This window comes from Papaver somniferum, unplaced genomic scaffold (assembly GCF_003573695.1).
Source record: "Papaver somniferum cultivar HN1 unplaced genomic scaffold, ASM357369v1 unplaced-scaffold_150, whole genome shotgun sequence".
NCBI lineage: Eukaryota > Viridiplantae > Streptophyta > Magnoliopsida > Ranunculales > Papaveraceae > Papaver > Papaver somniferum.
The window spans coordinates 3,210,015-3,235,344 of record NW_020624377.1 but is presented as its reverse complement, the minus strand read 5'-3'; the positions used below and the strand labels follow the sequence as shown (position 1 = coordinate 3,235,344).

Sequence of the window (25,330 nt, the reverse complement as noted above, 5' to 3'; positions counted from 1 at the left end):
GTCTGAAGTTCCAGTGTCTAGTTCGGTTATCTACATAAAATACAAAGTAACCGAACTCTGTTCCTTTTATTAGTTCGATTGTTGGGATAAAATTCACATGTTACCGAACTATGTTCCTTTTATTTGTTCGGTTGCTTTGCAACTTGCTTAACCAACCGAACAATGAGTTCAGTTTTCCCGATAAAATTCTTATGTGACCGAACTTATTTGTGATTGCATTGATGTTGTTACATTTCTTGTAGATGGAATCCCAACCTATACCAATGCATGATCAACCTTCTCCGATTGGTATGTTGTTCGAAGATACATCTCATCACTATGCGAATGAGTTGGTATTTGACTTACCTATTGATGCGAAGAATTGGGCTAGAGAACATGCCAAGAGAGTCAATTGCGTCTTGGTTTTGAATGGAAAAGAAAGCAACACTCGTTTTGAAATGGTTTGTGAGAGAAGTGGAGATCCCGATGTTAGTCACAAGAGGAAGGGTTATGAGTATAAAGGAAAGACGACGAGGAAGAACACAACTTGCTCAAAGAAAATCAAATGTCCGTTCAAGCTAGTATTTAGTAAGAGAAAATTAACGACGAAATGGTTTCTAGCTATGGATAAGGTGGTAGGTCGTCATAACCACCCTCGTTCGGATGATCTTGAAGGGCATGCAATGGCCGCAAGGCTCACTCCTCGAGAAATGGAAAAAATAGACGAGTATAGGAAATTGTGTATTCCACCTTCCACAATGCTTCGCTTATTAAAGCAAGATAACCCGGGTAACGTATCATCTTTGTACACCATTTACAATGCAATTGAGATGATTAAAAGGAATGAATGGAAGGATAGAAAAGTAATGCAACAATTATTTTTTTTGGCTCAAGAGAAAGGCTACGCGGTTCAAAAGAAGGTAGGTCCGGAAGAAGAAATAACTCATCTCTTCATTGCCCATCCGAAGAGTGTTCAATTGGCTCAATCATTCCATGAAGTTCTTATAATGGATTGCACTTACAAGACAAACAAATACGAGATGCCATTGTTGAACATTATTGGTCGTACGTCGACGAAGTCACCGTTTACCGTTGCTTTTTGTTTTCTAAAGGATGAGAAAGAACCAAGTTACACTTGGGCGCTACAACAAGTGAAGGCCATCTACCAAGACGCTGAGATTCCCGGGGTTATCGTGATGGACAATGACGTAGCATTGATGAACGCAATAGAGAAAGTCTTCCCATTAGCACATAATATGCTTTGTACATTTCATATATGGTGCAATGTGATGAATAGGTGCAAGCCTCAACTTTTTCCACCTAAGAGGAAAAGATTGGAAGAGATTAGTAAGCTATCGGAAGATGAACAAGCGGATGCAAAAGAGGAATTCGATAAACAATACGCCATAAATTACACTAAATGGGTTGCCTTCTCCAGGTAATGGGAGGCATTGACTTGATCTCTCACCGAAGAAGAGTATTATCTAAATCTTGCCGAATTTAGAGAACATTGGTCTAGCCCCGAATATCCGGAGGATATAATAACGTATGTGGTGGAGCAATGGTTGGAACCACACAAAGAGCGCTTCGTTTATGCTTTTACCAACAAATATAAACACTTTGGGAATCAAGCGACAAGTTTGGTAGAATCGGCTCACCACCAGTTGAAGAAAAATCTCTTTAGATGTGTCGATAATTTTGTGGTTGTGTTTAACGCAATGGAGAGTTACTTCAAACGCGATATTGAGAGAATTAAAGAGAAGTTCCAAAAAATCCGTATCATGAAGTACACAAAGATTGTAGACAAAGGTGGTAACATCAAGAAAATGGCGGACCTTCGGTTGTTTAAGGGACTCCACTATAATGTTTCACATGCTTGCATCAAGAGGTTAATGGTTGAGGTGAATTTGATTGACATATGGGGAACCAAGCCGGACGAGGTGTGTGTTTGCAACATGATGAAGTCTATGGGACTCCCTTGTCGCCACATGATAGCTAAGTATGAACATGGCATAATCCCTTTAAGCGATATTGATCCACATTGGCAACAATTAAGTTTTGTCCCTCCTCCAAAGGGCGATGTCTGTGAAGAGTTTGGTGACAATGAAATGGGAAGAGCGATTATCTAAATGTACCGGAACATGAACAAACTCGAAAGGCAAATCTTTTGGGATGACATGCGGCCAATCGTTTTTCCGCATACTTCGGAGAATGTGCAAGAACCGGATAAAGGCAAGGGCAAAGGTAGGTCAAAAACCAAATAAACAAAAAAACAAGTTAGAGAATATGCAAAGGTGTTGGCTAAAAGGAAAAGTGAAAGTACTCCTTTTACTAGAGATCTTTCGGGGCATGAGTATACTGCGGCGAAGTACCAAGAAGATTCTAAGAAAAGGGGAAGGAAAATTATTGAAAAAGGCGAGTCAAGTGAACGGGATATGAAGAAAAAAGGACCGAAGTTACACTCTCAACCTACTCCGTCAGAACCGAGCCAACCAAGTCAACGAGACGTGAATCTAAAGGCTCCAATTGATACACCTCCTCTTGATGATAAAAGGTACTTGGAAGAGCTACCTCCTTACATTAGAGATTACGTCATATCCACCCATGACGTCCCTTCGGATGGTAATTGCGGTTTCCATGTAGTCGTACAACAAATAGGGCCTTTCACTCAAGTGCCAAGCTATATGATGATAATCAAATCACTTATGTCCGTCAAAGGATGTTGATGAATCTAAAGGAGAAACCGGAATTTTACAAGACAATGTTGTCCGATGGTGATGCTAGTCTCAATATTCAATTTTTTAGGTTTCAAATGCGTCTCCACGGGGCCCATCCAATCACAAGTGATCATTGTATGGCCATCCCGATATGCGGGCACTTAATCGCCGACGCATTCAATTGCGTGGTTCACTATTTCTTAAAAGGTGCTAGTTTCACATACACTCCCAAAACAACCATGTGTGTCGAGAAACTTAGACGTAGGAGAGTGGTGATTGCGCTCGTTAACCACAACCATTTTATAGGCCTTCGGTTAGAAGACAATTGTCCATTGCCTCCGATATGCGAATGCTCTTATTGGAATGGATTTAACCCCGACACAATGTTGGGTTGGTGCATTATGTATGAACATAACATGGAGATTTGGAAAGCTTTGGAGGAATCAGACAAAATTATACACGAAGGTTCAATTTCCCTTGGGGATGATTAAATGTACCCTTAGCTAGAATATGTATGCTTTGAACATCATCATAAGAATTAAAGATTGTGTTTTTTGGAATTTGGGTGTATTATAGTGTGTTTGCATAATTTGCTTTTATACAAAAAGTCACTCTTGGTTTACAGTGATAGGTTCGGTTACCTATCAAATTTATGGTGGTAACCGAACAGATAGTTCGGTGGCATACATATATTTGAGATACTACAGAACTAGCAGGTCGTTTGATCCCGCAGAATAACGAACAAACCGACCTTCTTATGGACAGAGCATTTTCTAGTTTGTAGTTTTGAATCCTATAAAACCGAACTGTTCTTCGTGTTCTTCCTTTCAGGAAGTTCGGTCAACAAACTAGGGTTTTCTAGAAATTCGTCCTAACCGAACAGCGCACTGTAACTCCCATTCGAACCCTATTTTGATGATTTCTATTCAATTAAACGAATCAAAATCAAATTAAAAGTATGGGTTTGTTGGAAAATACCTGTGAATCGGTCCCATGGCAGAATCAGGCTTCTTACTGCGTCTATTATATTGGATTATGGATTCACTTGGCTCTTCCACTTCTTTATGAATCTCAAAATCACTTGGGTGATTTGCTAGATGTCCTAATGGGGGACCTGTTCCTGGGAGTCTATTGGTTTTCTTTCGAAGAACCATTCTTATAGTCGATTGATTAATCGACGATTAATCGATGAAGACGATGTTGAAATGGGGGAAGAGGAAAGAAGAAGAGGAGAACCGTTCCTCAAACTGTTTTTTTTTTTTTGTGCGGCTAGGTTAGATTAGGATTATATTTAGGTTTTTCTTTTTGATTAAGTTAGATGTAGTTATTAGGTTAGGGTTAATTTAATTAGGATAATGGTCAAATTAGTAATCTCATCTGATTTTAGGACATCCCTTAACATTGTAGGGTAGGTGGCCTAATAGGACCATGGTCCCCAAAAAAATCATAGTCCCCAAAAAATCGTTCATAACTTGTATGACCAGTTGTTGGGTCCAGTTAATATGTTATGACCAGTTGATTGAGTCCAGCTAACTGTCCAGATCAAGGGTGCCCTTCTATTGGACACACGAATAAAGTATTGTTGACCCGCCAACATAAATCTAGTTGACCTATTAATATTTGGAACGCGCTACTAGTGCACTCTAAAAATTATTCTTACTACATTGTTCATGCAATCATGTACGTCACCATCTCAGGGACATGAATTGTATTTTTCCAGCCATATTTTACCCTTTTGGTGATACTTTCCTGTTTTGGGTTTTCCGAGGACTCTGAGTGGAACGGATGTAGAATTTCATCTTATTTCTTCTAAGTTCCTTTAGGGAAAAAATATCTAGTTTGTAATTGGATTTTCAAATTATAATTTCATGTTTGTATTTGTATGGCGTGCCAAAAAAAAACTCTAAGAGATTAGGTGTAGCACGTCCAAATGCATGGCCAATGAGACTTACGTTCATGGCCGTGAGTCTTGACCCTTGTTGTGTTTACACCATTCAGTTATTTAAGAGATGTAGGCCAGGAGGAGGTTGAGGGGTTCATAATTAATGCACCTTTTTTCTTTTCCAAAAAAAATAAATACTCCCTCCGTCCCTATTATAAAGACGGAGTTATAAAAATTTGTAGTCCCATTAAATAGGCAGACTTTCAATTCCAAGATAGGTTTTTCCATATATTACCCTTATTTATTATAAGTAGTTATCACCACAATTAAGTTAATGTTTTTAGTGTTGGAAATTGTACAAAAGATAAAACAGGAAAGAGGATGGAAATGTAGGAAATCAAAAAAAAAATCTTATTCTAAGAGAAACTCACTCCTCCACTTATATAATGGGGACGGAGGGAGTAATAAAAATGCCTTTGTCTGGTCTGACTTTTGACTATTTGACTGCACTCATCATAATAATCATGTTTCTTATCTATCTGTAAGAAAAATAACTGTTTCCTCTGCTTGATAACTAAAAAACATTCTTGCTTTTCATATTCCATTCTTTCTTTCTTCTTCTTCACAAATTTCTCAGCCCTAATTCTCACATCAGCATCATTTTCAATTGTTTTTTACTTTAGGTTAATTCTTCTTCTTCAACTCTTCTTTTGTTGGGTTTTTTTTTCCTTTTTTTTAATTTGGATTTTCTTGGTAGAGTTCATAGTCTGTATCAAGGGTTTTCAATTTTTGTTCATAAAGTTTGATTTTCTTTGACAGGGATGACAATTAAGATTAATAGAAACATGGGTTTTCCATGATTGAGTTTTCAAACAAGTGATGATGAAGATGAGAGTAGTTTATGTGATTCTTGGAGTATTATTGGCTTCATTGGTTTGCTCAGTCAAATCTGATTATCAAGGTATGCTTCGATTCAGTTCAATTATGCCAACCCTCTTCATGTGAAATTACTATCAGTAACTATGAAATGAACTTCTAGTGTTTGTAATTTTGCTTTCCAAGATGAAATTCTTGAGTGTTGAATTGAAAACCGCCTCGGGTATCTGAATATGCAACTAAGAGCTTGATTTGAGACAATGGATGACATATGATCGACGGAAAGTGGAGAATTCACCAATTGCCTAAATAATCGAGAGCAGCCGCTGTCAAGTATTATGTATTCACTATGTTGCAGCTGCAATACGTGACTTCTTATATGATAGATCAATTGGAGTTGGTAAACGAATTTGCTACGAGAGAGTAGATATATGGGCACTACGTTCCGTATATGTATACTTGTGATACTTTCTACGTTTTATGTATCACTGAGGATGGAATTTCGATTTAAATTTCATAAGAAGTCATTTATAATTTGAGTGTTTGGAATTTTCTATTTGAACTTAGATTAATGGTATGCTTGGATAACCAAACACTGATGTTTCAGGGGATGCGTTGTATGCATTGAAAAAATCATTGAATGTGCCTTCTTCTCAGCTTGTAAATTGGAATAGGGATCAAGTTAATCCCTGCACTTGGTCCAATGTTAATTGTGACCCGACTAATAAAGTCACCTCTTTGTGAGTTATCTGTTTAATGCAATTTACCCCTTCTTTTTGAATTTTATACTGTTAATATATCTAACCTTTCTAGTGTTTAAGGTGAAGTAATTGTAATGAACTGACTACTGAATACTGTTTTATTGTATTTCAACTTTTTATTGCAGAAATCTACCATCTATGCAACTCTCTGGGGAGTTGTCGCCTGAAATTGGATCTCTAACAACTTTAAAAGATCTGTAAGTCTGGAAGAGATAACAGGATTTGTTTCTTATTTCCTTTTGATTAATTGAGATTATTAGTCAATACTAATTATATGCACATTTCATTTGATGCAGTATATTGCAAGGCAACGACATAAGTGGAGATATCCCTAGTGAGTTTGGAAACTTATCAAGCCTCACAAAGTTGGATTTGGAAAATAACCGTTTGACTGGAGAAATACCATCTTCCCTTGGAAATCTGAAGAACCTCAAATTCTTGTGAGCAGTACTACCTGCATTGGTTGGTTCTTTTTAGTTTGTATTCGAGACATTAAATGCTTTTGCATGTCAACGTTTTGATTATTTTGTCATGGCCATAGGTTATTGAGTCAAAACAATCTCACTGGAAAGATTCCTGATTCAATTGCAGATCTTCCGAGCTTGACAAATCTGTAGGTGAACAATTTTATTTTTCTTTCTATAATAAGAGATGGTACTGGTTTCCACTTAAGTGAAGAACTACATGGAAACATTTTTGCGCTTATATTGATTTTATTCTATTTGGACAGTCTTGTCACATTACCGAATTTTAACTTAGGCATTGCAATTTTACTTGGCAGGCAGCTGGCTTCCAACGGTCTAAGTGGTCAAATACCTGACCGTTTGTTTCTAGTTCCCCAACGCAAGTATGAACACTATTTCATATGATATAATATGTAGGGAATAATCAATAAGCATATCACATTGTTTCTTTCTGTTTTGTCTTGGAATGTTTATGCCATTCTGGTTCTTGTGTAGCCGTCTTATCGAGGATCTGGTTTGATTTGTTGATGCAGTTTTACCGGGAACAACTTGAATTGTGGCAGAGGTTTTCCCCGTCCATGTGCATCCGCTAGCGATGATTCAGGTAAGTTCCATTAATTAACTGTTGTATTTTCGTTTAACCTTATTTTAGTTGCCATGAAATCATCCTTTCTTTCCTTGTTTGCAGGTGTTTCCCATAATTCAAAGCTTGGACTCATATTGGGAATCATAGGAGGAGTTGTGATACTTGTTTTTGGAATTGTTATATTTTTCCTCTGGAAGAGTAGAAGTAAAGGCCATGGACGTGAAGTTTTTGTAGATGTTGCAGGTAAGCCTCCTCGTTAATAAACAACATGACCATTGCTTGATATGTCGTCTGATTTGGCGTCCAGTATTACTTTTTGGATTTTTCATTTGCATATGCTCTAACTGCTTGACTTAGACTAGTAGCCCTGACAGCAATTACTAAATATGCAGGTGAAGTTGATCGAAGAATTGCATTTGGGCAGTTGAAACAGTTTGCATGGCGAGAACTACAACTGGCTACTGATAGCTTCAGCGAGAAAAATGTGCTTGGACAGGGAGGTTTTGGAAAGGTGTACAAAGGGGTGCTTGCAGATAACACAAAAATTGCTGTAAAACGACTGACTGATTACCAAAGTCCTGGTGGGGAGCAAGCTTTTTTACGTGAAGTTGAGATGATAAGCGTAGCAGTTCACAGAAATCTCTTACGGTTGATTGGGTTTTGTACGACTCCATCTGAACGACTTTTGGTTTATCCTTTTATGCAAAATCTTAGTGTTGCTTATCGCTTGAGAGGTAAGCAATTTTTTTTTGCAGTGGTTTTTATTTCCCCTCTTATGCTCAGGTTGTGCGTCTCTTGTTAGCGAATTTGGATCTAAATTTGTTCTTTAACACTACTGCAGAGGCGAAACCTGGGGAACCAGGATTAGACTGGCCCAAGAGAAAACGAGTGGCTGTAGGAACGGCTCGTGGACTAGAGTATCTACATGAGCATTGCAACCCCAAGATCATCCATCGTGATGTGAAGGCTGCAAATGTATTATTAGACGAAGATTTTGAAGCTGTTGTTGGGGACTTCGGTCTGGCGAAATTAGTGGATGTTAGAAGCACTAATGTGACAACACAAGTCCGTGGTACTATGGGCCATATTGCTCCAGAATATCTGTCGACTGGAAGATCCTCGGAGAGGACTGATGTTTTCGGTTATGGTATGATGCTTTTGGAACTTATCACAGGGCAACGCGCAATTGACTTCTCACGATTGACAGAAGATGACGAGGTCTTATTGCTTGACCATGTAAAATTACTGAACTGGAAACAACTGATTTTCTGTCTGTGCATATTCTTCTGTATCTTTTCTGTCTCAGTTGAACTAATGATGAATGCTGTTGTGTCTGTAGGTGAAGAAGTTGGAAAGTGAGAAAAAGTTAGATGCCATTGTAGATCCCAACTTAAATGGGAATTTTGACAATGCAGAGGTAGAAATAATGATTCAAGTTGCACTACTGTGCACACAGTCATCTTCAGAGGATCGCCCGACAATGTCAGAAGTTGTACGAATGTTGGAAGGTGAAGGACTGGCTGAGAAATGGGAAGAGTGGCAACAGGATGCAGTTACCCGCAGAGAAGAGGTTGAGCGATTGCGTCAAAGATGTGACTGGGGAGAATATTCAACGACGCAGGACCAGCATGCAATTGAATTATCTGGTGGAAGATGACTGGAGAACATTTTACTTCAAATTCTTTGTTTTAATTGATATTTTCGATTCTATTTGTTCTCTAGTGCTGTGATTTACGTCTGCGGGTGTCCAAAATTACAATTCTTTGTAATATATCTAAAGAGGAAAAGAAGTTTTCAAAGTTTCAATTTAAACTGATGAATTCCGATTTGCAATTGAAGAAATTGCAATTTCACAAATATGTGAAAGTAAAGTGTTTCAGAGTTTTCAGCAGTCGTCCCTGGAGTCTCTATCTGATATTGGGAAAGGCTGCACATTTTTATGCGAATTTAGCTGTTAGAATTGCCAAAACTTACATTCCATGTCTTGCTCCACCTCTGCAATCAGGGCAGATAACTACATCTTCCCAATAATTACTCTAGCGATTGAAACATTAAAGGGTCTGTTCCAGGAGATGTGATTGAAAAGGTGAAAATATCACTTTTCCTGAAACGAAGGTAGTATTTATTTATTTTTCCCGGAAAAGAGGCGAACCTAATACAATATATTGATAATACTGATTTTGAGAATCAGAAACATTACGGAAGTTTTTCAAATTCATCATACAATATCAAGTTCATAGTGTCTCTCCCAATTCTTGAACAATCTTATCCTAACAAACACCATTTCAGAATTCCAAGAGGACCAAGCCTCAACAATGGGCCAAATTGATTTTGTAGCAAAATCAAAATGTATGACTGCATAGAGCAGTGATTGGATCACATCCAATCCAATGTTATCAAGATCATGTACAATTAAGTACCATGATATGTTTTAGAAGTAACAACAATAACTACCTAAATCCAAGTAACAGTAACAATTTCTAATGTAACAAAGGTAGTATCAAGTCATAGTTTCTGGTACTTGAATTTTAATTTGCAAAGACTATCTCACTATTTAATTGCATGCCAATAATTGTGTACTGAGCACCAAAAAACCCTGTATATTTAACTGATAAAATTGCAAAATAACCGACTCATTGTTAACTAAATACAGCATGGTACCATACAGATTTTGGGAATTCTTGAATCAAGAGCTGTTATTGACTAATCTTCCTCGCCCATGAAAGTGTAAAGTAGGGTTCATGTAATTACAGATTCAAAACACAAACAAAATCACCTGTTTGGCCAAGCATCAGAAATTGCAGGTAGTTAACACAAAATTTTCTAGACTGAGCTGGATTTGGTACCTAAAAGTTCTCTCGACTATATACATCATCTGCAAAATGAAATCATCCTGATAATTTTCTGAGTCTTTTCTCTGCGACTTTTGCAACCTTGTTCTGTGGTTCAAGGACGAGAGCATGCTTGAAATCTGCAAGAAGAGAGTTTAAAGTTGAGGAGAGCAATAACAAACAACAAGGGTGAACCCCAAATTCATTAAAAGACTATTCCTAACTGACAAACTTCGAAAACTAGCACGTAGAAGTCTCAATGTCTTGTGAGATCCGGGAAAACTTGCTCATAAATGTCCAGAAAAGCATTGAACCCATAATGAGTTGAACCAATTGTAACATCCCAGACACAAAGACATGGTTACTTCACTAAAAAAACAGGTATTCTACCTTCCGCGGCTTCTTTATAGCAGAATAGCATTTCTTTTGCAGTTCCTCGTCTTAAATATGCTTTCACATTCTGTTCAAAGAAAATGCTATAGTTAGACTTGTGTTGAATCATGGTCAACTTGAGTACTATTCATTTTTTACGAATTCAAATGAGAGAGCAATTGTGAGGTTGCATTTACCTTTTTATCAATTGATATTGCTTTTGTACAATCTGCATCAGCTTCTTGGTAGCTGCAGAAAGTGAAATAAGTGGTTTTTAGTTATGGAAAGTAACCACCTAATTAAGGTATCAGTAAATAAATAACGGAAATACATTATACCATCCTAATTCCAAATAAGCAGCAGATCGGTTGCAGTAGTAGGTTGCGGTTGAATCATTCAGCTTGATAGCTTCAGTATAGTAGTTCACAGCTTTGTTCCATTGCTTTCCCTTGAATGCAGCATTGCCCTGCAGAGTGATTATAGATTTAGAGTGACTCACAAAAGGATAATTTGGATCAAGTGAATAATCCCTTCCAAAATAAGAATGCAGAAAACAGTGTTCGGAAATTGGTCACAAAACGAATCTAGTAAAATTTAAACAACCAAACTGTACTTAGAAAATAGACAAATCTTGACCAGTAGGTAGATTTTATGAGGTACTCAAGCAGCCATGCTAACCTTTTCTTTCAAGAGTTCTGAAGTATCCATATCTCCGTCGGTGTCTGGTAGTGGTGAAGAATTTGAGGCAATGGTCACTTGCTCTTGTAGAGATGAATACATATCCAAAACAGTATCAAGAAGAAATTTATCTGCTCCATGAGACGCTACTAATGAAACTGACACAGGACAACCATCATGCATCCCTAGAGGGATAGTCACCTGCCATATCCAGGTAAAAATTAAGCTTTCTGCTTCGTAAGGTTACAAGCTCAAATCCATGTATTCTGTGGTAGTTCGAGAAATAGCGAAGAATCCACTCTAAGGTTAACAAGGGAACATGATACCTGGCAACAACCAGACATCCCTGCAATGCTCAATAGTGCAAAAGCTCTATCTTGGAACTCAGTGCACAGTTTCTTCTTTGCATTAAGTTTTAACGATAAATCTGATATTGTAGGAATTACTAGTATTCCATCATCCTGCAGACAAAGAATAAACCAAAATCAATAAAGGAGGTTAAGAAATTGGGGTAATAATGCCGTCAAGCATCACCAGAATAAAGAGTAGTATTTAGAAGTACCTGTAGAAGACTCTGGAGTGCAGATCGTAGTTCAGTCTTGACCTTGTAAAAGGTTTTAATGTTCTCATGGGTGGCTTTAGCTGCTTCAAGTACACGAGCAGAAATTTCAGGCCCTAACTTGGGCTTAGCTGTCTCGATCCATTCTTCATGATTTGTTTTGAATTCATATCTAAAAAAGTGATAAACATCAACGTTAGCAAACAACTAGAGGGCTGACACGTCACAAAACATTAATAAAGAAGGCAATAACATGCATATCAAAAAGCTTAGTGGTGACAACAAGAATATAGAACCAAGGATCATTATAACATTATTTAATGTACCTCTGCAGAAGTACCATGACACTAGACAAAGCCTTCAAAGTTGAAGTTCCATGTTGCAAGTTTGCAGAGGGCTCGTAAAATCCTTTTAAGCTTGATACATTTGAAGCTATATATTGACCAATATTTACATTCTTTGGTGGTAGATCTACAAAAGTCAAAGATTCATCAAGCCCAACTAATGTGTCAGGTAAAGCAGGAAGTTTCACTAGCAAACTATGAGTAGCATATCTAAAGAGAACTACCATACTGAAATTAGAGTTGGTTACTTACATCCAGAAAGGTTTTCGGTTGACTTCTTAACAACTTGTACTGATTTATGCTTAGGAACCTTAGAAAGCTGAAAACAATCTTCAGCAAAAATCAGACGCTTGGCCTTTTTAAGCCCTCCAGGTGACAGCCGGAGTAAAATTTGGCCAACCCGGTGTAAAATCGATGGATCACGAGCAAACCACCCTGAACATTATTGGAAAAAAAAAAATATGTTGCTTAAAAGAGAGAAATCAAAAGAAAAAGAACAGACAAAAACAGATGTATCCAAACATACAGCAAGTAAAACTGTAATCAGATTTTGATTTTTAACAATCACACATATACAACTGAAATAGATCCTATGGGATGTGGAAGGTGACTATCCCACTAGGGATGCATGATGGTTGTCCTGTGTCAGTTTCATTGATAGCGTCTCATGGAGCACATAAGTTTTTTGGATATGTATTCATCTCTACAAGAGCAAGTTTTTTTGGATATGGAAGGTGACTATCCCACTAGGGATGCATGATGGTTGTCCTGTGTCAGTTTCATTGATAGCGTCTCATGGAGCACATAAGTTTTTTGGATATGTATCCATCTCTACAAGAGCAAGCTTATCATTGCCTCAAATTCTGCACCACTACCAGACACAGACGGAGATATGGATACTTCAGAACTTTTGAAAGAAAAGGTACCATGTCTGCTTGAGTACCTCAGAAATCTACCTACTGGTCAAGATGTGTCTATTTTCTGAAGTACATTTAGGTCATTTAAATTTTACTAGATTCGTTTTGTGACCATTTTGAGAACACCTTAAAGAAGCTGTTCATCTGGCTGCTTATTTTTGCAAAACTTATTTTGGAAGGGATTATTCACTTGATCCGATCTATCCTTAAAGAGTCTCTTTAAATCTCTAATCACTCAGCAGGGCAATGCAGCATTCAAGGGAAAGCAATGGAACAAAGCTGTGAACTACTATACTGAAGCTATCAAGCTGAATGATTCGACCACAACCTACTACTGCAACCGATCTGCTGCTTATTTAGAATTTGGATGGTATAATGTATTTCCGTTATTTATTGATTGATACCTTATTTAGGTGGTTACCTTGTAACAACTCCACTACACTCCAAACATGAGAAGATTTAATTCAAAAGAGAGAAATCAAAAGAAGAAAAACAAAACAGACAAAAACAGATGTATCCAAACGAACAGCAGGTAAAACTGTGATCAGATTTTGATTTTTAACAATCACGCATATACAATCGAAAGAGATCCTATAGCAATCCTTCACATAAGAAAAGATTTCCGTAGTTTTCAAATATGACAAGTCAAGAAGGTGTTGACTGATACCTACCAAGTGCATCGCCATCCAAAACCTAATACTACTTTCAGATTTTGTTACAAAGAAGACTCATAAAGGTAAATATGACAATTCATTTAACCAAATTGGTACAATTAGTGCAACATTACTCACCAATGGTATCTAAACTTTGTGCATTTGGAAGAACTCCAACAGAAGAGACAGCCCCATGTGAAGGTCGGAATCCTAGAATCCCACAGAATGATGCTGGGGTTCTCACACATCCCAAGGTATCAGTACCTACAAACAAAGAAGAGACCTGTAAATGATCAACGAACTTGCATAGAAAAAAGCAATATGCGCGACATAGTAAGACTCAAATCAAAAATTAGATAGTTAGCCGACGTTGTTTGTATGTGCATTAACCAGAATGAAAAACAGTCCATCCCCTATAGGAGGTTTCTTGCCCCCAAATGAACATCAGCTTATAAATACTGTTCTATGGTAATAAATCGTTTCAGTAGTTGTTGGATTCTGTATGAATGTTCATAACTAAGAGTGCATTCAAGCTTAATCCAGAATATCTGGGAAGCTCCCGGCATTGTCTGGGCTTGTTGGTTGCCCAAGTGATCACACACGATAAAGTTGTCTCCGTATCAAAGAATCTAAATCTCGTCATGATACACTGATAGTATTATTAACTACCTCGTTATACCAAGACGTTATACAAAAATAGAAACTGAAGCTAACCAGAATGACATACCAATAGCAAAGTCGACAAGTTTAGCTGCAACAGCCACAGCCGAGCCGCTTGATGATCCACCAGGAATATGAGATGGAGTTAATGGGTTTGTAGGTGTACCATAATGCAAATTCTCTCCTGTAATTCTGCAATGCAACTCAAATACTCAACTTAACTACTCCCAATTCAACACAAAGAAGGGTAAAAATGTCCAATTAAAACAAAGAAATTTACCCAAATGCCAATTCATCCATGACAGTTTTCCCAACAAAAGTAGCTCCATTCTTAAGCATCCAAGTAACAACAAGAGCTGATTTTGCAGCTGGATCATGGGTTTTTTCCCAATCTGGATTCCCAAATCCACTCACATACTCCTTTATATCAAAACTGCAAAAATCAAAATTCTCAAAAATTGAATACCTAAATCTGACCAAGTTACAATTTTGATCAGTGATTTCTACACTGAAATCAAAAATCAACAAAGGGTTTCTCTTAGAAAAATCAAAAGAGACACAGAGAAAGAGAGAGGGAGAGAGATTACTTGTCATTGACGGCAAAAGTAAGTCCAGAAAGCGGCAAACGAGCTGCAGGTGGAGGCGGTTGAGGAAAAGGAAGAATCTCAAAACGATGTACAAAAGCACCGAAATCTTCTTTGATCACTGCTTTTTGATTATTTCTTCTTCTTCTGGTTTCACTATAGATCAAAATACCTGCAACTCCTATACCTATTACAATCCATGTTTTAGTACTTGTATTTGATAGTGCATTTTTTATAATCATTGATTTTGATTTCTCCAGTTTGAACGAATTCTAGGGTTTTTGAAAGGGTTTTTGGTTTTGGTTGTCTCCGGGTTTTACTTTCACAGAGAAGGAATCAAAATAATTTCATTTTTAATGAAAAAAAACTTGGGAAAGAAGAGAACTTACGGGGGCAGTGCTAAGTTACGCGGATGTGCGTTGTGTTCCGACTCTGAGAAAGGCTGGGCCTTGAACAGATACGGGTTTCCTTTAATCCGAAACACTTTGTAACCCATCTTTTATAGTCAATTTACGGAACGGTCCGCGAGTTATAACTCCAAAGGTGTCACTGTCCATATACAAAAACTCCAACAAAACAAATTGTTCACAAAAACCCCATTTAATATAAACTGTCTATATTACCCTTCTAATTTAAATCACCACAACAAAAACAAAAATCAACCACACTTTAATTCTTATTATATTGTCAGCCCCAACAAGAAATAAACAACCACCAATAAGCACCGCCGCCACCGATAACCACCGCCACCACTTTCGACCACCTCCGACCACCGCCAACGCCACCTTCCACCACCGCCGCCACCGACCACCGCCGCCAACTCCGACCACCACCTTCGCCGCCGCCACAAACCACTACCGTCCCACCGACCACCACCACCACCGCTCCGCCGCCGCCACCACTGACCGCCGCCGCCACCACCGACCACCACCCCGCCTGCCGCCGCCACCACTGACCGCCGCCTGCCACCGCCGCCACCACCACCGACCACCACCGCGCCGCCGCCCGTCGCCGCCACCGATACTACGCAATTGCACCACCACTGCCAGCCACCCTACCATCCAGCACCACCATTGTCGACCACCACCGCCACCGCCACCACCTCCGACCACCACCACCACCACCACCACGATACTACGTAATTGCACCACCAATACCAGCCACCCTACCATCCAACACCACCACTGTCGACCACCGCCGACCAAAACCAGCACCACGACCGCCCACCACCACCACCTCCCAAAAATACGATGAAACCAATTTTGGTTTCATCATAAATACGATGAAACCGATTTTGGTTTCATCATAAATACGATGAAAACCGATTTTGGTTTCATCTTGGTTTCGTGAGAAATCACCTGCAAGAAATTTTTTAAGAGGTATTATACATCTTTATGGATAGAAATTCATTGTTGAAATACGATGAAACCGATTTTGGTTTCATCATAAATAAGATGAAACCATAATTGGTTTCTGCGCTTCAACAGCAATACCACCTCCGCCGCCGCCCACCGTCGCCGCCGCCCACCACCACCGCGCTACCATCGTTAATGCTAACCACCACCGCCACCAACGACCACCATCGTCGCCGAGCAACACCACCAACCAGCCGCCGCCACAAAAAATGAATTTCATTGATCAATATTCAAGAAAATAAGAAAAAAATGATGAAACCAAACAGAAAAATGATGAAACCAAAAGTGGTTTCACCAAAAATAGATGAAACCGAAATTGATTTCATCATTTTTTCGCATATTGTCGTTTCACCTATACAAATTTCAGTGATGAAACCAAACACGCCGACTTCCAAGTCAGGCCGAATAAACTAGGAAAAAAATCAGGTGAAACCAAAATTTGGTTTCATCATAAAAAAACACAAATAAGATGAAACCTGTCACCACCGTCAACTTTTATGGAGCAATCAAAATCTGGAGTTTCAGATTCTCCCGCAACAATGGTACCGGTGAGAACCTTCCTTCTCTTCTTCGTGACATCATCACTGTCAAAATTCTCATTTTCCAATGAGCCTTGGAAATATTGAACTCGTTTACGGATCCTCTAAGGTGAGGATGCAGCAGGAAAATATCTTCACCTTGGGGTTTTCCTATTCAGTAATTTTGTCCAAAAGACATGAGACGGATCTTCATAACTGACTGTATTTCCAGCTCACCAGGTAAAGAAATATCTCTAGAATATGTCCTTCTAGTTCACCAACAAAAATTGGTTTCGTCAACATAAAATCTGAAGAAAAAAAACACATATTAGATGAAACCAAAACTGGTTTCAATAAAAAAAATATTATTATATCACCAACAAATTGGTTTCGTCGACAAAAATTAGCAAAAATTAGATGAAAACAAAATTGTTTTCATCATAAATAAGATGAAACCATAATTGGTTTCGTGCAAAATGTCTATTCAACTACAAGAAAAATTACTGGAGGTATATACATGTCCATTGATAAAAAGACGTCATTGAAATGTCATGATTGACATGGCATGCCATGTCCATTGAAAAACTAATCAAAAGATGATAAAGACATGCAAATAAAAATGAACACCTATGCGGTTATGGGAATTATACGACAGTGGCGCTACCCAAATACTAATATATGCTTAAGAAAGCAGTACGACAGATGGCGACAACCCGAGTACTACTGTTCGAATCAGGAAAATATGTTAGGGTAACTAATGTTGCTTTATCTTTCATGAGTCTGACTATAGCAGGCATCACCTTCATTAAAAAAATATATGAAATGTCAGGATTCATTGTGCCAGGGTTCGGTCAATAAACTTGCATAGCAAAGAAAAAATAAGACCCCGGTCTGTGAAGCTCCATCAGGGAGTATTTATGACTGGTTTGGTGAGGATGAATAATTTTCCAAGTTGTCGGTCAGAACATAGCATCATGTGAGACTATTAACCATTTCAGTTAAATCTACAATTGGGGTTTAGTGCCCAAAGTTGCAATCCTACTTTCAGTTCAGTTGCAGGGTAGGGCCAAAACAAGACATGTAAGGATGTCAGGGTAGGGCATCAGAGTACATGCTCACATGACCACTGCACATACTTCGCCAGCACAAGACATTTATTGTCCCACAGGTAGAATTAAACACTGGTAACATCATCTTTGTCAAGTAAAGACCAGTTTAACCACGCAGAAAACGATGAAAACCACCGCTATACAAACCACGAAGTCCAAAATCCCAACATAAACTTAATTGCATCCAAATTGAAATCTTAAAGCATGACACCTATTCTAAGGCATTTTACACCCACAAACATGATCAAGTTTCTCCTACCTTTGTTCATTCATGGTATTTTTTTGTTTGATAGGCATAATATCTTCTTCGTAAGCATTATGGACCACAACTCTACAAAATTAATTAATCGTAAAATCCTAATCATGCCGTAAAACATTCAATTAACCGTGGTTTCAACTGCGCTTCTAAAAAAATCTGTTGCAGGAATTTTCAACACAATTCACAAATTATCCAAATTCACAAACATAAGCACACAACTATAAGATGAAAATTCCACAAATGCAATAAGAAGCATGGCGAAAACTAACCATACTCCCCCACCGATCACAAGCATCGATATTGGCTTTCCGACTCAACAACATCTTAACAACATCCACATGCCCGTCACAAGCAGCAATATGCAGCGCAGTCCTTCCATCCAAATCAATACTATTCACATCCGTCCCTTCCTTCAACAATTCCTCGACACCTTTCACATCACCTTGACAAGACAAAAACAACCATTTTATCTTCGAGTTAAGATTTTCAGGAACGGTGAGTTCATCAACAATAACATTTACAACAAACCACTTTTTCTTGTATAAAAATTCATTTTTTTTACCTACAAAAACCCAATTTAAATTCAATTCATTTTTCAAACTAAAAATTAATAAGAAACTGATTACATTTCATATATTAGGCCAATTTCCAGCACCACCAGGTATCATTGGAGATGTTAATCTCCACAATTCACTTATATTGACTAGTATCCTTGAATTATAATTCTAAGGACGGTCTATTCTCAATTTCCCCCAAATTATTTCAACATCAAACCTTCAATTCATCAATTTATACTCATAGATTTTGCAATTAAAAAGAAAAAAAATAAACAAAAACTCACAATTCAACATTAAAATTTTCTTAAAATTGAACTAAATTTCGATAAACAAAGATCTAATAAAACCAAAAATTACCTGAATAGTTTCATCATCACCAAACTGATTCAACGAATCCTCACCAATATCCACCTCACTTTCATCATCATCTTCACCATCATCATCATCATCATCATCAAATTCACCATTATTAATCAAACCTAAAGCTCTCTGACCATTTCAAAAAAAAAACCTAATTCCGAATTTTGTTTTTATAATCAATGGAATAATTGAAGTTCTTCTGTGTATATCCGCGAATATTGGTGTTGCTTTCAGAGTAGAAAGATGAGGTGCTTCCAGTGATGATGGTGGGGAAGGAAGAGATGGAGGTGTTGTTGATGTCATATGTGGTTTGGTGGCGGCGGAGATGATGCTGGTGGCGATCTGAAATCGTAGTAGGAAAAAAAGAAACAGAAGTGTTGGCGAGGGAGGACAGGAAGAGGCAGAGGGGATCGTGGCAGATCTGGAAGTGACAGTGGCTTAGTGGTGGTGCTGCGATCGGAGGAGTTTCTGGTGGTGGTAGGGGGAAGAAAAAAGAAATGAAACTATTAAACGAGAGGAGAAGAAGGATCGATAAGGATATATATGCTAAAGGGTAGGATTGAAATTATAAAAATTAATAAAATCTAAATTTAAATATTTTAATTTGAAATGGAGTTTTTATGTCAATTTTAAATGATATGGTTTTTATGTGTCCCAAATAATATGGCTGGATTTTTTGTACCACAAAGTTGGTCACCTAGGTGTTTTGTCACTAGTTTTGTTTACAGAACTTCGTTTTTTTTTATCGGTCAAAAGGAAGATTCATTCAAAGTAAGGTATTTAAGGAGGGTAATTTAGACCAATAAATACAACTGAAATAAAAAAGAGAAACCGACATGGGAATCGGTCACCAAAAGAAAACGAAAATAGTTGCAAAACTTGATTTGCTTTCAAAATAGTTATATGGAACCAGTAAAATATTGTAATATGATGCACACCCGTTGCATAAGGCTTTAAGAATTTATCGATATTTTTTTCAAGGTGTCTCTTATACAGTTGTTGAATGTTTAATATTTATGTTTTTAATTCAGATTTATCAACACGTAACTCCTAGTAATCCATGTGCTTTGTGCGTGGAATTAAATAACTGAAGTTGTGATGAGTGCAAGAGAGGTGTGCAGTAACAAGATTGAAGAATTATGCTTGAAATATTGTGGGGATTACAAGAAATTTTGGTAGGTTGATGAAGGTATTACACGAGAATTAAATGGCTTATAATACCAAACATTAATAATCAGTTCACAACGATTCGTGAACTGTTCCCATTTGAACTTACAGTTTGCGAACTGGTTTGCCAACCTTCCTGGATTTCTGAAACACATATATCTATGGTTTGCGAATTAGTTCGGCAACCTACCCTGAGTAGAAATATTAGACAGTTCAATATTTATCTCTTACGATGTTTGAAACATTCCCACGTGGTAAAATCATTTCCATGGGCCATTTTCATTTGATCCATAAATTAATTCATACGACATCTTTGCAAAATCATATTTATTTTTTACAAGACAAGCTTGACTCGAAATTTCTTATTTGTAAATCTACTAGAAGTCATACCAACATCGTCTTAAGAAGATAGAATGGTAAGATACTAAGTAAAATAGAACGGTCCAGTCTTCACATACCTGATACAAAAAAAATTCAAATGTCGTCGTTGATCTTCAGTCTTCAAGGGTGATGTCTGATACTCAACTACCAAATTCTAATCTAGTCTGAGATTTGAAATCAAGGTATGATTTTGATCAACTAACATTAACAACATGCTTGATCGAGGGATCAATCGAGCATTGCTCTAACACAATTGATAGCAATAAGTTTCAAAAAATTTTGAACTGTATGTTAGATTGTGTTTGTCTTTTATCTCGATAAGAAAAAGATCCAGATTAAAAAACTATCAGGTAAACGATAGTACTGGGTTCATGAATCTGTAAGTGAATTCTTCAAAGTCGTAACCTATAATACACTTCTATGAAGAACCTAGGTTATATTCTATGTAGAACTTAGGTTATAAAGGACGACTCTATCTTAGCAACTATTACACAAGTGCTACGGATTTAGAAATCCAGTCACAAGAGTCTCCCTATTGATAGATTTTCCAGGCTCTTGAAAGCTTTGGATTCAATCTAAGATAGCTTGAGATCCAAGCAAACACGTTCTCAAATTAAAATTCAGATGAAATTCTTATTAGGAATTCGTGTAAGCATGTAAGAAATATGCTTTTAAATTACACATAAGAATATGCATTATGGTCAAGAATTCAAGAACCGTGCACAATGATGGTTCATAGTGGCTCAATAGCCTTTGAACTAAAAAACACATGATGATGTTCACCAAAACTCAAGACTAATAATTAATCCACAACCATAAAGTGAATTTGTAAATAATTTTTTTATATAAAGTTTCTATGAGAATTGTAGCAAAGTCTAATATTGTATAGAATTCAGACAAATTTGTCTTAAAAGGGTCATAGTTTGTTTACTTACGCTAATCTGAAACTGGATAGGTTTGCAAACCTCAGAAAGTTCGCGAAGTCAGGTCAAAAGGGTTTGCAAACCTCGGTTGTTCAAGAAATTCGGGCCACAAAGGTGTTTGCAGTTCACGAAGGTCAGTTGGTAATGGTTTGCAAACCTACCTAATTTTGGAACTCAGATATAAAGCGTTTGCAGAACAGGTTTGTGAACCTCTACAGACTGCAGAATTCAGATTGACCTTGGTAAAACATACAAGTATGTTTATATAGCGCCAACAAGTTCTTTTTCTCACAATATGAAACATTATCAATAGCCATTTACAGTATGCACTCACATTAAATCATCATGATTTGAGTGTTACGATGAATTCATAATGAGAGGGGATAATAAATCAGCATAAAACAAAGAGGACAATGTGATATAAGCTGGGAGACAAGAAGATTCGAAAGGAAATAAGGAGATAGGAATGAAAATCAAGGGAAATGTGAAGATGAAGGTAGAGAGGGAGAAATATCATAGAAGATTTGGGGAGATATATATCTTTAGTAAAGTAGTAAGAATCGTGACAACGATACCGATGAGAGTCACAAGGACCTAGATAGAAGAGGTAAAAAAATAAAGGGTTATTAAAAAGGTCGAATTTTAACTTATTAATCCTACATTTCCCTTGCTTGTATATTTCATCGTGAAGTTAAACTTCCTAGAGATTTTGAGTATCCTAAAACTAGAAAACGAAAGTATTTTATTATTTTAGTTATCTCCCGTAAGAGAACTCTGGCAAATCCTCCTGTCCACGATTTATCCATATGATCTGTAACATGCGTCCCACAAGAATTAAACATTAACATACTAAAAATTACACCATAGAACATGCACAACCTCACGCATGTTATTAATATGCTTATAAATCTCTTTAAGAAAATACCAATTTTCACGTACAAATTTAAAATTTCCGCCGAAAGAATGAAAAAAATGACTTAAAAATGACTTAGAGCAAGAACTTTGGTAGTGTTTTTCTTAGCTGAAAAACATAACTTAAAAAATCAAGGTAGGAAAAAATGACAACCACTATGGATGTTAGTTAACAGAAGTTTCAGCCTAGTGTAAATTGAGTTACCCTTGAAATCAAAGGTTAACCTTGATTAGATATCCCATTTAATTTTCCATTGGCTGTGGCATAAGCAAGAGAAACGAGTATTTTAGTTTTGAATAAAAAATTCATAAACAAAAACCCTTCGTTTCATTTATAATTGTTTGTTTTTTACCTGAATGGAGAATCACAATTGTTAATCCCAAAAGTTGGAATAACATCAACGTAGGAAATTCTAATCAGGACAATAATTAACGATGATGAATATGATGAAGATCAAAACTTGGATTTTCTTGTTCGATTCACTCACAGAAAAAGAAATTGTCATATCCCGGAGGGAAGTCCTTATCAACAAGCTCTGGTACGTAGGATGGCTGTTAGGCTATTCAGTAGCTTAGGATTTAAGTTTTTCACTTAAATCAATTAGGGTTAGTCATTTTTGAATTTTGTATGCTTTTGATCTTCCCACGTATAAGTCCACTCGTTGCCAGAGAGTTAGAATTAGGGTTTCTCCTTCCTTATTTATCGAAGTAAAGTTGTATTGATAAGACAATGAATAAGAACTCATGAAATAGGCTGCACTATTGGAGTGTAGAGTCACTATCAATATTTTTTTTTTCTTTGTGTACTATCTATGTTCATCACAATTGGTATCACAAATGGGTTTTTATTATGAAAGGACCGACGATCCAACGATTAAAGATGTTGATGCTACTACACGTGAACTGAATAATCTACTGAAAAATCTGGCAGATAATCACACCCGTGATTCTTTAGTTCGTGCTTCTGAGGCTAAGGCACATGGTGAAATGTTAACCAAACTTGTTTCTATATCTGAAGAAAACTGAACTAGTTTTATACTCTTATATATATCTTATCCAGATCCCCTCTCCTTCCTTCATTTCAACACTATCACCACCTTCAGGACAAACATATCAATCACATAATATCTCACATCCTGGTATTCACTCTAATCATCACTTGAAAACCCCTTAGTTGGATTTTCCTAGATTCACTGGTGACCTACCAAGGAGCTGCATAAGTAAATGTAAGAGGTTTTTTTTCAGATCAACAAAGTGGAGGAGGCGCAAAAACTGAGTTTGCATCTATGTACTTAGAAGCTAAAACATATTCTTGGTACTTGGACTTTCATATACTGGTAAAGATTTTATCCCTTGGCCTATGTTTTTTTTGATGCTATTTGTGGGAGATTTGAAGATCTAGCTAATGGAAACATTACTTGACTGGACACCACTTTATTATCAATAATGATTAACAAAGCATTAAATACTTCATGAATCAGAAGATAACTACAATTCTGCAACAAAGGTAGCTGATGAAGCTTTTGGGTTTCAATTACATCATAAACCATAAGAAGGGGTTAGAGAACAAGACAGCTGATGCTATTTCCAGACTCCATGTAGATGATACTCCTTCTACCTCCAATGCTACCACTACATCATCTCATAGTTTGGATGAAGACATCATACAGAGCTATGAACAAGATACTAATTGGGCATCCCACATCATTCCTCAACTGTTGGTGATAGATACTTCTGTTACACACTACACTTACATTGATGGTATATTAAGGTACAAGGAAAGAATTTATGTGGGTACTTCTAATGATATAAGACAACTTATCATGAGATATGTTTACTCATCTGCCACTAGAGGACACTCAGTTATACAGGTCAGTTACAAGAGAGCTAAGCCTTTTTTTTTACTGGAAAATAACTCAAACAAGACACTCTAGTCTTTGTGACTCACGGTGATAACTGCCAAAGAAATAAAGGGGAGCATACACACCCAACTGGCTTGCTATAACCGCTGCCTATTCCATCCCAAGCTTGGAATCACATCTCCATGGATTTCATAGAAGGTCTTCCTAAATCTACCAAGGAGGATGTTATCTTAGTGGTGGTGGATAGATTCACCAAATATGCCCACATCATAGCTCTTGCACATCCTTTTAATGCAATCACTGTGGCTCAGGAGTTCCTAAGCAACATCTTCAAACTCCATGGGTTACCAGCCTCAATTCAGAGACAAGGTTTTTACCAGTAGATTTTGGCAAGATATTTTCAGAACCTTAGACACTAAACTGCATCCCAACACTGCTTACCACCCTCAGATAGATGGATAAATGGAAAAGGTAAATGCATGTTTGGAAAGTTATTTGAGGTGCATGACAGGCCACAAACCAAAGCAGTGGTGCAGCTGGATCCCTCTAGAAGAATGGTGGTATAACACCAACCATCACACTATTCAATGCCTTGTACATGTGTTCTCCTCCACATTTAGCCTTCCCTGCTGAAGCCACAACCTCATTTGTAGTTGTTGAGGAGTATTTGCAGCATAGAGATGTTATGATAAACATCTTAAAGGAATCTCTCAACAAGGACAAGAACAAATGAAGATATATGCGGATAAGACAACAACTGATAGGACATTTGAAGATTCAATTCACATAAAGTTACAATCTTATGGATAGTCATCCATGGCAATAAGGCGTAACTCTCAGCTCACTACTATGGACCATTCACTATTTTGGGTAAGATAGGCCAAGTGGCATACAAGCTGTCATCTACCTTCTCAGTCTAAGATCCACCCAGTCTTTCATGTGTCACAATTGAAGAAAAATATAGGTGCTTTTGCTACAACAATGACCGCCCTTCCGCTAGTCGA

The 25,330-nt window shown here is 37.4% G+C and overlaps 2 protein-coding genes across 2 annotated transcripts; one reads left to right on the top strand and one right to left on the bottom strand.

The window, feature by feature from the left end:
* The first annotated feature begins 5,076 nt into the window (after positions 1-5,076).
* LOC113336091 (probable LRR receptor-like serine/threonine-protein kinase At5g10290) lies at positions 5,077-9,122 on the top strand. The gene is made up of 12 exons (XM_026582079.1): positions 5,077-5,261; positions 5,398-5,539; positions 6,062-6,194; positions 6,341-6,412; positions 6,512-6,655; positions 6,757-6,828; positions 6,997-7,062; positions 7,213-7,283; positions 7,368-7,508; positions 7,658-7,999; positions 8,107-8,501; positions 8,605-9,122. Exons 2-12 carry the CDS (start codon positions 5,458-5,460, stop codon positions 8,920-8,922), a joined length of 1,836 nt encoding a protein of 611 aa, XP_026437864.1. The 5' UTR covers positions 5,077-5,261; positions 5,398-5,457; the 3' UTR covers positions 8,923-9,122.
* A 715-nt stretch (positions 9,123-9,837) lies between these two features.
* Positions 9,838-15,207, bottom strand: LOC113335845 (outer envelope protein 64, mitochondrial-like). Its single transcript, XM_026581869.1, has 13 exons — positions 14,867-15,207; positions 14,560-14,712; positions 14,347-14,471; positions 13,758-13,883; positions 12,302-12,484; positions 12,032-12,176; positions 11,709-11,877; positions 11,473-11,607; positions 11,147-11,347; positions 10,807-10,934; positions 10,666-10,717; positions 10,487-10,556; positions 9,838-10,236 (listed from the first exon to the last, which is right to left on the bottom strand). Exons 1-13 carry the CDS (start codon positions 15,103-15,105, stop codon positions 10,154-10,156), a joined length of 1,809 nt encoding a protein of 602 aa, XP_026437654.1. The 5' UTR covers positions 15,106-15,207; the 3' UTR covers positions 9,838-10,153.
* Positions 15,208-25,330: the final 10,123 nt, after the last annotated feature.